The sequence below is a fragment of the Manis javanica genome, chromosome 10 (assembly GCF_040802235.1).
Source record: "Manis javanica isolate MJ-LG chromosome 10, MJ_LKY, whole genome shotgun sequence".
Classification (NCBI taxonomy): domain Eukaryota; kingdom Metazoa; phylum Chordata; class Mammalia; order Pholidota; family Manidae; genus Manis; species Manis javanica.
Genome location: NC_133165.1, coordinates 16394498 through 16410532, shown reverse-complemented (window position 1 = coordinate 16410532; position 16035 = coordinate 16394498). Strand labels below are relative to the sequence as shown.

Below are 16035 nucleotides of genomic sequence, written 5' to 3'. Positions count from 1 at the left end.
GAATAATCTAATATTTTAGAATTAGATAATATTAGAATTAGAATATATAATAATTAGAATTATCTAATATTTATCAATGGCATATTATCTTTATATGTATTCCCAAAGCCTATGTTTGCAGCTAAGAAAAAGCACAGGTTTGAGAAACCACAAAATGTTTATGTAAAAGAAGTCTTGTGCTACAAAGATACTATCTTGTAACTCACTGCTATTATTCTTTACTTGTCATTAAAAAAACTAGTTCTCAAATTCTGCATACAGACAGCTTTATGCAAAATATATAAACATTTGTCCAAATTGGTACACAGATTGCATAAACATGGCAATAAGATTGCATTTATAGATATGCATGTACAATGTGCAAATTATCACAGTATTACAATTTCAAAAATTATTCAAATTGGAATCCAAGTAAAGCAGTTAATGAAAATATACCCATGCAGAATTTAAATCTCAGAACAAAATTTAAAATGTCCTAAGTAAAAGGTCACACATTCAAAATAGTTTTATTCATTTTATTTGTATATGTCAAAATACATTTTTATTTCCAAAATAGTGGGTTTTGCAACTAGTTTCATGCAGAAACAAGGTCTGCTCAATACTACCAATAAAATCAATATAGCACAGTAGCTGTTCAGTTTTAGATACAAAGAATAAATAACCTAAATACAAAACACTAAAATATTAGAAACATGTATTTAATCATTCTTCACAGGCATCCAAACTTCACAAATATAATCCTTAGCATGCCTAACTGTTGTGCAACCAGAACACATTGCAGTCACTCAAACTGATCAATTAGCTGTATATTTTATGTCCACATAAGACCATGGAAATTCTCTGTATTCAGACCCACATTCATACAGTTCAAATATAACCAAAAATAAATTCCCACAACTATCCTTGTACCTTTAAAAATCAAGAATCCTGAGCTTGGTAGTAAGAGCATAACCTTATATCTTCATAAAACCAATCAAGAGAGAGAGGACTTAAAATCCTGCTTACCAAAACACCCTTTCCCAAACCCAAAGTAATCTAAAATAGGCAGTAGAACACAATGACCTTTTAAAATGAAGGGGTACAAATTCACATTTAATATAGTATACAATACAATCAATAATACAATTAGCTACTATAAGCTTTATAATGTACAATTTATTCAAATGGCTGAACTGTTCAGTGGTTAAGGAGACAGTTATGTGCCAGAAAGATGTAGTATTTTTTGCATGGTTTAATGAAAATATAAAAGCTATTTGTCCAAATAAAAGCCATCTTCACTATGTACTTGGTTTTTTTTTTTTAAAGGCCACTGAAATGTATAAAATGGTCTGAACATGATGGTGGTATCAAAGTCAATGCCTCTTCACATGGCAATAACAGTGCATTTAACACTAATTCACGGGTTAAGTCTGTAAATGATTTCAGAGCATTACTTTGGCTAGCACAACAGTTTTCGACAGCACTCAGATAAATACAGGTATGTGAAATGTGAAGTAATTACTTTAAGCAACTTTAATTATGGTTGAGTACTATGAAATGAAAACTGAAAAAAAAAGCAACTTTACAGTAGAAAACTTTTGTAAAGATAGGACTCCATTTAATGTTACTTTTAAAGTCTTTATATCACATTGTTAGCAAATTGTTTTTAACACTATTATGGAGTAGCCCACTTTGCATTAAAAGACATTTGAAATAAGAAAATAGTCAACATGCCATGTGGTGGTCTAAAAAAATCAAAACAATACACTGATTTATATATACAGCATCACTCAGTACCTGCTAAAATGAATGTGAAGATTACAGATTCTAACATCTTATACTACAATAAAAAACACAAACAAAAACAGAAAAGTGACCAATGAAGGCAGAAAATAGAACTTAAGAGAATCTAATCTCAATGACTTTAAAGCATTCATATAAGAAATAAATGCATATTGCACAAACAGTGAAAGCAAATGCTCCACCAAGCAATTCAGTTTCAGGTGGGGAACGACAAAGCCTTAGCCTACATGACAATGATCTCAGAAGGACAAGTGTTCTTTTCTGTAAATGAGAAAGCTGTGAAAACATGTAAGAGTCTGCCACATGAAGAGTTAGAAGGAAAAAATACAAACCCAAACTTAGATGTAAAGCAAAAAAAAAAAAAAAAATTAAATATCACAAAAACTGGAAACTGTGGCACATCAAAAAATGTTGAATAACTGTCTTCTGTGAGAGCTGAAAGTTTCTGTTGACACAAAAGTATTTATGTACAACTAAGGCTTACTGGTTAAATATCTGAGGCATATCTGGCCTTGAACACTTTCCTTATATGCTGGAGCTGTAAACAAGTTTTCTCAGTCATTAAAAAAAAAAATCTTCTCAGCAGCTGCATTAACACGAAACAATGATCTTGATACAAGAAAAAGAAAAAAAAAACCCAGAAAATTAAACAAAACAAAACTCCTAGATAAGAGGGCATTTGGCAGGATATCCAAAAATGACAGTCTCCAAGGATTCTTCCCAGGCTTCCAGTGACTGTCAGTTATGGTCCACTGGGTCACTAATATGTGCAATTCCATTATTTGCTGCTTTTTTTTTATTTGGAAAGTTTGCTTATAACTCTGATCAAGGCCCCATTTTCATCTTTTAGCCTCTGGTTGTCTGCCTTTAGGTCTGGTAACATCTGAGAAGAAAAACAGAAAAAGTTTTACTTCAATGAAAGAAAATATTACTCTTAATAGATGTTACATTTTCATCACAAGACACATGACAAGCTTTATAAGTTATACATATTTCTAGTGGCTAAAACATGTATCAATAAGAAGAAAAAAAATCGATTTGTGAAGCTAATTAGTTTAATAAATGATGGAATGAAAGGTTTATTCTCCCAAAGTTATCAATTGAAATGTACTAATCACTTAATATTATGATTCACAAGCACAGCATGTTAGAGCAGCCAAGAAAATGAAGCCTATTTTTGTTAGGAGAGATTCTTAAAGGGAGTTCCTTTAATAGTTCTTGTCACCTAAACCAAGGCTTTTTGCTTTATTAATGTCAGATCTCAAATCATAACACTACGATTCCAGAAGAAAACAAGCTTATTTAGGAAAGTTTTGATTAGTTAGACTTATTCAAAATTATTAAAATTCCTTAGAGGATTCATCTATAGTAATGTTTAAGTGCCTAGTACAATATCTGATCTAAGATAGGTACTCATTAAGTGATAACAAGTTAATTATTATTATTACTAGAATAGTATAAAATAATTTACAAGTTAAAGTAGTTCAGTCTGCATTTATGAAAATATCTGGGCATAGAAAAAAAAATAATTCTTGGAGTGAACAAAAATATACTGACATCTTCAAAACAAAGCAAACCAATTTTCTGTTTTATAGATAAACTTTAGGAAGGGAATGCTAACTGGTTTTCTATTAAGAGTGATTTGAATTACCAAATCTGCCAGATTTGCTAGGAAATGGAATAGATTAAATTTTGGACATTCAAACATTCTTTCCAAAATATGTAGTCCTCTATCCTCAACTTTCAAAACATACCACATTATTGAAATAGATAAAAGTTAAACTTATACGTGGAAAACTACCCTAAACAAAATCTTTCCTTACAAAAGTTTATTTAATTTTATATGCAACCAATAAATTTTTACCTGTGTTCAGAATGTATGGATATAAAATACAGTAACCTAAAGTTTATTTATTAGGATACCTTTGTAATAGAGAGCTAAGTAAATATTAACTAAGATGGTTCAGATCGAAAATGATATTACTTTGAAAAATGATTATTACATGCTTAATCTTCAGCTTCAACATGTTATGTGTAAAATACATGTTTATGTTCCATTTTCTTTCTAGTAAAGATTTTTAAATAATGGTGATTATTTTTAATCTCTAAAGTATTTGTAAAGCCAAAAATGTGCACAAGCTTTTGCAAAAGTGCAGACAAGTCTTCCAATTCCTGAATTGTTCCCTAAGTTTATTATAGTTTATCAGCCACAATATACAATTAGTGACACTTTCTAATATTTTGAGAAGCCATGCATAATTAAACAGTTACACAATAAGCTCCAGACACAATGGCATTAATTTGTAAAAGTGAGCTCAAGACACGCTTACTAATACAAAAACACCTGCCTGGCTCTACCAAGAAGAAATGATGAAACTATAAATTATAGGTTCACAGACTGCAGTTGCCTACAGAACCCTGAGCGCTTGGCTACCACTCTTGTCAAGGCCCTATTCTCTGTCAGCAGTCGCTCATTTAACTCTCTCAGAGTTTGAATTTGCTTTATTTGGTGCAGGTTCTGCAGGAATTAGAACATAAAGAAATAGGAAATAAAAAATAAGAAAACAGAAACAAGTACAATAAAAATATAAAGTATTACAATGTATTTAAGAAAAAAATGAAGCCTTAAAAGAATATTCCATGAGATTTACAAATGTAAACAGTGTAGTTCTAAAATTCTGTATCAGCAAAATATATAAGCAAACAAAACTCAAAAAATCTGTCTCAAAGCCATTCAATAATAATGTTCTAATTAGAAACAAAATAATTCAATAACACAAACATTTCAATTTGAACTTCTAATTCTGTGGGCACAATATCCAATGCATTAGTTATTAATGTGACATACTTTATACAAGATAATGTGATAGGCTTACTATGCTGATGGACAATGACTGTAATAGGGGTATGTGATGGGGATTTGATAGTAAGGGGGGATGTAGTAACCACAATGTTGCTCATGTGAAACCTGAGCATAAGATTATATATCAATGATACCTTAATAAAAAAAAAAAGATAATGTGGTAGGAGGTGATTAATTAACTGTTCTATTTTTTGTGTACAAAGAGTGTTTCTTCTAACATTCAAAACAAGTAGTTATTTCCACAAGTAATAGAGTTTGATAAAACACAACTCTATCTGTCCACTACTCCAGAGTCTTTTATTTTCAAAGGAGAGTATTTTTATATCGATCCACTCTCCACCATTTACTCTCTGAGAAACAGAGCACATGAAATGTGAAGAACAGTAACTTCCAAATCTTAGTCATTATTGTCTAATTTCTTCCATATCTGAATAAAAAGTGCCATCAAAACTGATTAGCAAAAAGATTTGAGTTTTAAATACTTTTCTATCACATGTATCCCTGGATTTAGGGAGAAACATAAAATATACATAATACAAAAATTACACAATCAGCTTTGAGAACAATTAGTGTAAACATAACATCTATAATAATACTATAATATTTGAGTTCATACATGGCACCATCTCGTTGATAGCATGGTTTACTTACTTTCAGCTCTTCTTCCATTTCAGATATTCTTCTTTCTAGAGCTCTTCGTTCCTAGATCAATTTAAGGTATCAATATTAATCACATAATTAATACATTCTTAAATTTTCTTCTAAATTGTGAAATAGTGACATTTTAGGATAAAAAAATCAAGTCAGGAGCAGTGTAGAAAAAGGTGTGATGCCAGTGAGATATAAAGAGCTTTCTAAAATTTGAGAGAAATGATTATGAGGATCATTATTTTCTTAGTTTCTATGAGCTCTTTCTTTAAAGTTTTGCCTTTCTGTTAAGATACAGAACATTCCTTGCTACATAAAATGTTCAAACTATTTTTTAGTTCATGGAAAACTTAGGGACAGAGTAGAAACCAATACTCAAGACTGAGGATTGTACAGAAAAGAAAAAAACACCTCACACAAAGATGCAATTATTCTACAGGGACAGAAGCAGAAAAGCACTGCAAGAAGCAAACGTGCCTAAAATAATGTGTATTTTAAAATTGCAAAAAGATATAAGAGACCTTCATCTCTTCCACCCACAATGTTTACTAGCCATTATTTATCCAACTGACCTTATAACTTTGTATTTATGTTGATACTGTGTGTAGCATTAATGCAGTGAATCTAATGAAGAAGCAACCAGAGCATTTATTTAAACCACCTCGTTCCAAAGAGTGACAGGCAAAGGCAACATACATTATTGCAGTGTAGTGTTTATTCTCCCTTAACTAATAAGCATTCTAGGGTGTTTCGCACAAGCAAGCAGCAGTAATTAATGTGCTGTAAAACTTTGGTTAGGTCATACCGCCCAGAAGATACTGACTCTTGCCGGTCACCTTTCAGATACAAACCATTTAAATTTAGTTTAATCACACTGAAACTGTTACCAAGACATATTTTCCCAGATTAATAATTAATGTTGATATTCAGTGAAACAGTACAAATACTGTAAATGTTAATGTTTTTAGAGTATGTGATTTAAAAAAATAAATAGAATCCTATTCGTAGTCTTTTAAGTACCATGTCACTCCATTATTAGCACATTTAAACATTCTTACATAGATAACAGTATTATTTTCTACAAATGGACCTTTCTCCTAGTTATTAAATTCAGCCATGACAAATTCTTAAAAACTGCACTTCTCAAAATACTAGACCACAAAGTCTCATATTTGATCCTTTTAACTCTGTGAAATATCAGAAATAGCGTATTTTCTCCAACTGACAGGTAACCTCCCCATCATCCTCAACTTTATTAGGTGCTTCATCAAGACTTTAACTACATACCTAATGGTAAAGGCAAGACAAGGACATTATACAAAACTACTCTGTTGCTAAACTGATAACTGTAAAGTTGTCTTGTGTTTGACAAACTTATTAACATTAAAAATATGGTTAAGAGAAAATCCATGTAAAGTGCTTATAGCCCAGTGCTGGCCTGGTGTATAAGAGAGCACTCAAAAAACATTAGCAATTATCATTAAAACTACAGTTAATGTCTGCTAAGTTGAGAATGGATTAGCTACTTCATAATTGATCTGCCTTTGCTGGACAGAAAAAGGAGGTCAGGTAAGAATATCAGAATATGAGCATGTGTATATCCTGTGGGCTTAAGCTTATATAAACAACAGATATCAAAATATCAGTTATCTCTGCCTGACAGGACTATGGATGGTTACTTTTATCTTTTGCTAAAAGTTTTTGTAATAAATATTATTTTCAGAAGAAACATTACTCTTCAAAAAGGTGACTGTGTATAAAAATAAATAATATTTTGATTAAGTATATCCTATAATCTGTGTCTTCTGTCTCAACCATTGTGGATAATAAGGAAGTGATTTTTACTATTTCTGCCTATCTTGGATATAAAATTCAGTAACAGTTATATTGTAAAAAGATATAGTAATCAACATTAAGTTTATTAAGTGATTGTAAATTTTTATAATTATTAGTTACATCAATAGTTTTTTAAATGGCTCGGAACAGTAATTTGTAAAACTGCTGAACTCATAATAAAACTGGTTTAAGTTTTTACAAGGAACAATTTAGCAAATGACACAGACATTAACAGACTGGGTTGTGTTTATTAATATATTCTGTATTTTTTCAATCATTTTTCATTTTTTGGTTAAATTGGCTATTTTAAAAATGGAATGGAAGAAGATGTTTTTTGCATCAACTGCTCCTGCCTATTTGTATATTCTTTCATCTAGATTTCACAGCTACCCAAGATATAACTTCTTTGGCTGAAATCTCCCAGGTCTACCACTACTGTTCATTATTACTACAGACACTGTGTGAGCACTTTTCTCTTAAGTTTTGATCATCTGTACATTCTCAATTACTCAGACTAAACTTGTAGAGTTATTCCTGTGGCTACGGCCAGACCTGTAAGTAATAATAATAATAAGCTGAGAGAAATGTAAGTGATCGTATCACACACAGCCAGATAAAAAATTACAGAAAGACATAAAATGGCAAAAGGATTTTCTTAAATCATTTTTTTATTAAAAATATGCTAAAAGTTAAACATTTAAACTCAAAATTAAATAAGGTATTATTAAATTAACTTCAAAAGAATTTAAAAATTTGATGTCCCCAGACAGAATCTTTAAAATTTTTATTTCAAGAATGGAAGTATTTTAATTGTGCAAAAAATTAAACTAAATATATATATATATATATATATATATATATATGTATATATGACTAAAAAGTTTTAACTACATAACTACCAAAGAAAATCAAAGAGAGAATGGCATTTGGAAAATATATTCACTAACACAATGAGTACATTTCAGAATTAAGGCAAGACTTTTAAAAAACTCATTAAAAAATATAGTAAATTAAGTCTTAATTAACAAGTTAATTTCACACTGAGACCCCATCGAGCTCTAAAAAGAAGCTAAGCTAGAAAACACTTATAATCAAATGAATGTTATTAACTGAACTAATTAAAACCACTATACATAAACACAGAACTAGAAGAAAACAAAAAACTGATCATCACTTCCACAAACCAATAAAGGGAGAAAATGAATATTTATTCACCAAGATAGACACTTACCCTTTTTTCCATTTCCAATAGTGACCTATCAGCAAATCTTTCTTGTCTCTGCCAGAAAGCAAGAAATATAAAAGGGATGTAAGTGCAATAAAGACAGGGGGATCACAGTGCAGGTTAGGTGGGAAAGGCTGGGGGAAGCAGGACTATATTTTTACCCCTCTAGTGGTGCTCAAATAAGTCACACTATTCAGGTGGACTACAAGAGAAAACAGGATTTATACTAAAATAATAGTTAAAGGATTGCTTAGAAATAGTATGGTCACAGTTTTCATGGTTAATGTATCATTTCTCCTAAGGTTTTTATATAGTTCAGCTGGGATTGGATGGACATTGTAAAACAAAACCAAAACCATCCTAGTTTTCTCTCCAAAGCTCAAGCTCTCTCTTTTCCTATGCCACCAGGAGGAGTGGCTCATTTCAACGGAAAGATTGTAGGGCTATGACTGAAATGTAGTTCTGACCAGGTTGAGTACCTCTATCCATGCAGCCAGACCAATAAACTGTGACTTTCTGTCCTCTTCCATAGCTATCTGTTATTAGTGTTGCTCATTCTCTTTCTTTTTAGAGTTTTCTTTTCTAATCATCAATGCTCCAAACTTGTAAGAAGGTTCACACCCATTGACAATAATAAGAAATACTACATACACAGCTTTTCTTTTGGAGAGCTCAGGTCTCTCATTTTTCCTGTTTCCTGTACTATATAATAAACTCAAAGTTGACAAAGCCAAGAAATTTGGGGAATGAAAAAGACCCTTGTGGTTTTAAGTGACACCAGAAGCTACAATTCCAGTACCAGAGAGCTCTGCATACAGAGATTGAGCACAGGCCCAGTGAAAAACAAATGGTATTGGTGGAGATTAAAGATGGCAGTGTGAGAGGTGAGACAGGGAACTCCTCCCAAAATGAAATATAATATGACAATATAGTTAATACAACTAATCCTAAAAGAGCAACAGGAAAGAAGGCTGCACCGGACTGCATATACCTGGAGAACAGATCAGACCTCACAAAACAGGGTAATGTACCAAAGCCTTGATCCAGCGGGACCCAAACCCTTCTCTGACCCCAGCTCACCGGTGGGAGGAAGAGGAATGGACTGGGGTGTGGGTGGAAGCCTAGGACTGTGCAACACCCAGCCCTGGAGATCTGCTTTGGGAGCACAAACCTACACTGCAGAGAGTTCTGGAGATTAGTGGGGTTGGAGAGCTAAGACATGCGGAATGCTTGGAGAGACTGAGATTCCAGCTGTTTGTGGAGGACAGGGATCCACATCTGGCTGCTCTGGGAAAAAGGAAAGGTGGGCAGTCTGAGAGGCTTCCTAGGAACGAGAGGGCTGCTGAAGAGGCAGGGATTGCACAGAGCTTCCTGCTCGGGAGAAGGGATAAGTGGTCAAGGTTGTCTGGGCATGCTTTACCAAGCAGGTTGGAAACATTGAGGAGCTTCAGGTGCTCCATCCCCCTGGCTGGCTACTCAGCTCCAAGGCCCCCAACTGTGATACGCACCCTGCTGAGCCTTTTTCCTGGCCTGCCAGCACTGGCTCGCAAACTGTCAGTCCCTGCCCTGGCATCAGGCCAGCCAGAGAGAAGCACTGCCTACAGCAGCTACAAATGCAAAGCATGAGGCAAAGCACTGGTTCTGACAGTGGAGACAGGCACTAAAGCCAAGAAACAGGAAACAGCTCTTTCCTTTCTCCAGGCACCAGTGCCGCTCCCCTGCAACCCCTGATATCACTCCAGGGGCTGAGCAGCTTCAGAGACTAGAGCTTCTGGGCATAGGTGCCATGTACAAATATCAAACATCAAAGGAACCTGGTTCAAACGAAAATCTCACAAACACCAGAAAAAGTACTAAGTGAAACTGAACTCACCAATCTTCCTGAAAGAGAGTTCAAAGTAAAAATCATAAACATGATCATGAAGGGACAAAAAAATATTTAAGAACTCAGGGACGAATATAGGACAGAGATTCAATCATTAAGAAATTCCATATCTGAAATAAAACATACAATGGAGGAATTTAAAAGCAGATTACATGTAGGAGAAGACAGGGTAAAAAGAATAGAAAGTAGAGAATAGGAGTACAAAGAAGCTGAGGCACAGAGGGAAAAAAGGATCTCTAGGAATGAAAGAATATTGATAAGAACTGTGTGACCAATCCAAACGGAACAATATTTGCATTACAGGGGTACTAGAAGAAGAAGAGAGAGAAAAAGGGATAGAAAGTGTCACTGAGTAGGTAATTGCTGAAAACTTCCCCAATCTGGGAAAGGAGATAATATCTCAGGCCATGGAGGTGCACAGACCTCCCAACACAAGGGACCCAAGGAAAACAACACTGAGACATATGATAATTAAAATGGCAAAGATCAAGGAAAAGGACAGACCTTTAAAAGCAGCTAGAGAGAGAAAAAAGATAACATACAAAGGAAAATCCATTGGGGTATCATCAGACTTGCCTTGCCAACAGAAACTTTATAGGTCAGAAGGGAGTGTCACGATATATTTAATGGAATGAAAAAGAACGGCCTTGAACCAAGAATACTCTACCTGGCAGGATTATCATTTAAATTTGAAGGAGGGATTAAACAATTTCCAGATAAGCAAAAGCTGAGAGAATTAACCTCCCACAAGCCACCTCTATAGTGTATTCTGGAAGGACTACTATAGATGGAAATGTTCCTAAGGCTAAATAGATGTCACCAGGGGAAATAAAACCACACCAAAGTAGAATTAACTACTAAGCAGATGCAAAATCAAATCAACTACCCCAAAGTCAATCAAAGGATAGTCAAATACAGAATATGATACCTAACATATAAAGAATGGAGGAGGAAGAAAAAGGAGGAAAAAAAAAACCCCTTCAGGTTGTGTTTGTAATAGATATACTATGTTAGACAGTAAGGAATTACCCATGAACCTTTGGTAACCATGAATCTAAAGGTTGCAATGGCAATAAGTACATACCTATCGATGATCTACCTAAATGTAAATGGACTGAATGCACCAATCAAAAGATATAAGTCACTGAATGGATAAAAAAACAAGACCCATCTATATGCTGTCTACAAGAGACTCACTTCAAACCCAAAGACATACACAGACTGAAAGTAAAGGGATGGAAAAAGATATTTCATGCAATAGGGAGAAAAAAAGCAGTTGTTGCAGTACTTGTACCAGACAAAATAGACATCAAAACAAAGTAACAAGAGACAAAGGACAATTACATAATGATAAAGGGGTCAGTCCAACAAGAGGATATAAACATTATAAATATCCATGCACCCAACACAGGATCACCTACATAAGTAAAACAAATACTAAGAGAATTAAAGGGGGAAAGAAGATGCAATGCATTCATTTTAGGAGACTTCAACACACCACTCATTCCAAAGGAAAGATCAACCAGACAGAAAATAAGTAAGGACACAGAGGCAATGAACAATGTATTAGAACAGATGGCCCTAATGGACATCTACAGAACACTCCATCCAAAGGCAACAGGACACACATTCTTCTCAAGTGCACATGGAACATTTTCAAGAATAGATCATATACTAGGCCACAAAAAGAGCCTCAGTAAATTCAAAAAGACTGAAATTGTATCAAGCAGCTTCTCAGAATACAAAGGTATGAAACTAGAAATTAAATTACACAAAGAAAACGAAAAAGCCCACAAACACATGGTCCTAAATCATCAACGGATCAATGACCAAATTAAAACAGAGATCAAGCAACATACAGAGACAAATGACAACAATAATTCAACACTGCAAAATCTGTGGGATACAACAAAGGCCATGCTAAGAGGGAAGTATTTGCAATACAGGCCTACCTCAAAAGAAGTACAATCCCATATGAACAGTATAAACTCACAACTAAGTAAACTAGAAAAAGAAGAACAAATGAGCCAAAGTCAGTAGAAGGAGGGACATAATAAAGATTAGAGCTGAAATAAATAAAATTGAGAAGAATAAAACAATAAAAAGAATCAATAAAAGCAGGATCTGGTTCTTTGATAAACTAAAAAAAAAGAGATAAACCCCCTAGCCAGACTTACAAGAAAAAAAGAGAGTCTGCACACATAAAAAGAATCAGAAATGAGAAAGGAAAAATCACTGTGGACACCACAGAAATACAAAGAAATATGAGAGAATACTATGAAAATCTGTATGTTAACAAACTGGATAACCTAGAAGAAACGAACAACTTTCTAGAAAAATACAACCTTCCAAGGCTGACCCAGAAAAACACAGAAAATCTGAATAGACCAATTACCTGAAAGGAAATTGAATTGGTAATCAAAAAACTACCTAAGAACAAAACACCTGGATCAGATGGTTTCACTGCTGAATTTTATCAAACATTTAGTGGAGACCTAATATCCGTCCTCCTTAAAGTTTTCCAAAAAGTAGAAGAGGGAATACTCCCAAACTCATTCTCTGAGGCCAGTATCACTCTAATACCAAAACCAGGCAAAGACACCACAAAAAAAGAAAACTACAGACCAATATCCTTGATGAACACAGACACAAAAACACTCAAATATTAGCAAACCAAAATTAAGAAATACATCAAAAAGATCATCCATCATGATCAGGTATAATTCATTCAAAAATCCATCAACACCATCCACCACATCAACAAAAAGAAGGACAAAAACCACATGATTATCTCCATAGATGCTGAAAAAGTATTCGACAAAATTCTACATCCATTCATGATAAAAACTCTCAACAAAATGGGTATAGAGGGCAAGTACCTCAACATTATAAAGGCCATATATGATAAACCCACAACCAACATTATACTTACAGTGAGAAGCTGAAAGCTTTTCCCTTAAGATACGGAACAAGACAAGGATGCTCCCTCTCCCCACTTTTATTCAACATAGTTCTGGAGGTCCATGGCAATCAGACAACACAAAGAAATAAAAGGCATTCAGATTGGCAAGGAAGAAGTCAAACTGTCACTGTTTGCAGATGACATGATAGTGTACATAAAAAAACCTTGAAGAATCCACTCCAAAACTATTAGATCTAACATCTGAATTCAGCAAAGCTGCAGGATACAAAATTAATACACAGAAATCTGTTGCATTCCTATACATAACAATGAACTAGCAGAAAGAGAAATCAGGAAAGCAATTCCATTCACAATTGCATCAAAAAGAATAAAATACCTAGGAATAAATCTAACCAAGGAAGTGAAAGACCTATACCCTGAAAACTCATGAGAGAAATTAGAGAAGATATCAATAAATGGAAACACATCCTGTGCTCATGGATAGGAAGAATTAATATTGTCAAAATGGCCATCCTGTCTAACACAATCTACAGATTCAATGCAATCCCTATCAAAATACCAACAGCATTCTTCAACGAACTATTAAAGAAGGAAGAATAAAGCAGGGAGGATCTCGCTTCCCAACTTCAAGCTCTACTACAAAGCCACAGTAATCAAGATATTGGCATTGGCAAAAGAACAGACCCATAGACTAGACCAGTGGAACAGAAGAGAGAGTCTAGATATTAACCCAAGCATATATTATCAATTAATATATGATAGAAGAGCAATGGACATAAAATGGGGGAAGTGAAAGCCTCTTTAACAACTGGCATTGGCAAAACTGGACAGCCACATACAAGAGAATGAAACTGGATTATTGTCTATAATTGTATTTGCCTATACACAAAAGTAAAGTAAAAATGGATCAAAGGCCTGAATATAAGTCATGAAACCATAAAATTCTTAAAAGAAAACATAGGCAAAATCTCTTGAATATAAACATGAGCAACTTTTTCCTAAAGGCAGCTCCTCGGGCAAGGGAAACAAAATAAAAAATGAAGAAATGGGACTACATCATGCTAGAAAGCTTCTGAACAGCAAACGATACCATCAGCAGAACAAAAAGGCATCCTACGGTATGGAAGAATTTATTTGTAAATGACATGTCCGACAAAGGGTTAACATCTAAAATATATAAAGAACTCACATGCCTCAACACCCAAAAAGCAAATAACCCAATTAAAAAATGGGCAGAGGGTATGAACAGACACTTCTCCAATGCAGAAATTTAGATGGCCAATAGGCATATGAAAAGATGCTCCATATCAGTAATTATCAAGGAAATGTAAATTAAAACTGCAATGAGATATCACCTCACACCAGTTAGGATGGTCAACATAGAAAAGACTAGGAACAACAAATGCTGGCAAGGATGTGGAGAAAGGGGAACTGCCCTACTCTGCTGGTGGGAATATAAACTAGTTCAACCATTGTGGAAAGCAATATGGAGGTTCCACAAAAAACTAAAAATAGAAATACCATTTGACCCAGCAATTCCACTCCTAGGAATTTACCCAAAGAAAACTTCTCAGATTCAAAAAGACATATGCATCCCTATGTTTATTGCAGCACTATTTACAATAGCCAAGATATGGAAGCAACCTAAGTGTCCATCAATAGATGAATGGATAAAGAAGAGGTGGTACATATACACAATGGAATACTATTCAGCCATAAGGAACAACCAAATCCTACCTTTTGCAACAACATGGATGGAGCTAGAGGGTATTATGCTCAGTGAAATAAGTCTGGCAGAGAAAGACAAATACCAAATTATTTCCCTCATTTTTGGAGTATAACAATGAAGCAAAAGTGAAGGAACAAAATAGCAGCAGACTCACAGACTACAAGAAGGGACAAGTGGTTACCAAAGGGGAGGGCAGGTGTGGAGGGAGGGAGAAGGGGATTGTGCCGTATCATGACTGGTGCACATGTTGTGCGTGGGGTCATGGGGAGAACAGTGTAGCTCAGAGAAGACACATTGGGACTCTGTGGCATCTTACTACACTTATGGACAGTGACTGCAATAGGGTATGGGGGGGCAGACTTGATAATAAGGGTGAATGTAATAACCACATTGCTTTTCTTGTGAAATATTCCTAAGAGTGCATATCAATGATACCTTAATAAAATAAAAAACAAAATGGTATATTAGTTCTTATTTACACTGACCTCTGTCCATACATCTCCCCTGGCATTCCTGGTCGATTTGCTTATAATAAATTCTTCAAATGTATCAGTCCCCAAAAGTCAACTTTCTGAATAGTCAATTTTACCAATTTAACAAAAATGGTTCTGACAACTTTAAGAGGAATGCTTTTTTATAAGCATGAAATATACTCAAAATATACATATTGCATCATCGGTTAAGCACAACTTCTTTTTAATGTGATAATTTAAACAACATTTCTTTGTATAATCTCTTCTGTCAACCTTTCAGCATTCATGTTTTAGTATCATCAGAACTTGTAGCCAAGTTACTTTTTGACCCTTTTATCACTTTCTTTTTTATAGTTATGGTATATAAAATTTAAGGATCTAGTCATGGCCAAGCAGCCTTACTTTTCTGCTGTTTCAAGTGGTTTTATGGTTATGTGCTTACTCTTTCTGGGAAATAAAAGTCAATGTATTTCAATTGCTTATTGTTAGAAATCAAATTCAGAATTTCAAGTAGGATGAGACTGTTTCACCTAATTCTGATTTTTTTTGATGCTTTCACATTTACATAAGTGTTTTTATTGTAGACATATAAAACCAAGGCTGATATGCTCCTTGAGGATCTACAAATGAAATGTAAAGACACTTTTTTAAAAGACTTTTCTGAAAAATTT

The 16035-nt window shown here is 34.1% G+C and overlaps 1 protein-coding gene across 7 annotated transcripts in view; it reads right to left on the bottom strand.

The window, feature by feature from the left end:
• Positions 1 to 501: 501 nt before the first annotated feature.
• The window catches only part of PPP1R12A (protein phosphatase 1 regulatory subunit 12A), a 136517-nt gene continuing 120983 nt past the window's right edge, over positions 502 to 16035 (bottom strand). For 3 of the 7 annotated variants that reach the window (XM_073214814.1, XM_073214820.1, XM_073214816.1), the window contains 4 exons: positions 8361 to 8408; positions 5297 to 5347; positions 4131 to 4300; positions 502 to 2665 (listed from right to left, as the gene is read on the bottom strand). In XM_073214814.1, coding sequence (XP_073070915.1) covers positions 4166 to 4300; positions 5297 to 5347; positions 8361 to 8408 — 234 coding nt within the window. In that variant the 3' untranslated portion in view covers positions 502 to 2665; positions 4131 to 4165. Of the gene's footprint in view, positions 2666 to 4130; positions 4301 to 5296; positions 5348 to 6098; positions 6130 to 8360; positions 8409 to 16035 lie in introns of those variants that run through there. The other 4 variants (XM_073214815.1, XM_017677854.3, XM_073214817.1 and 1 more) reach the window with 3 other exon arrangements.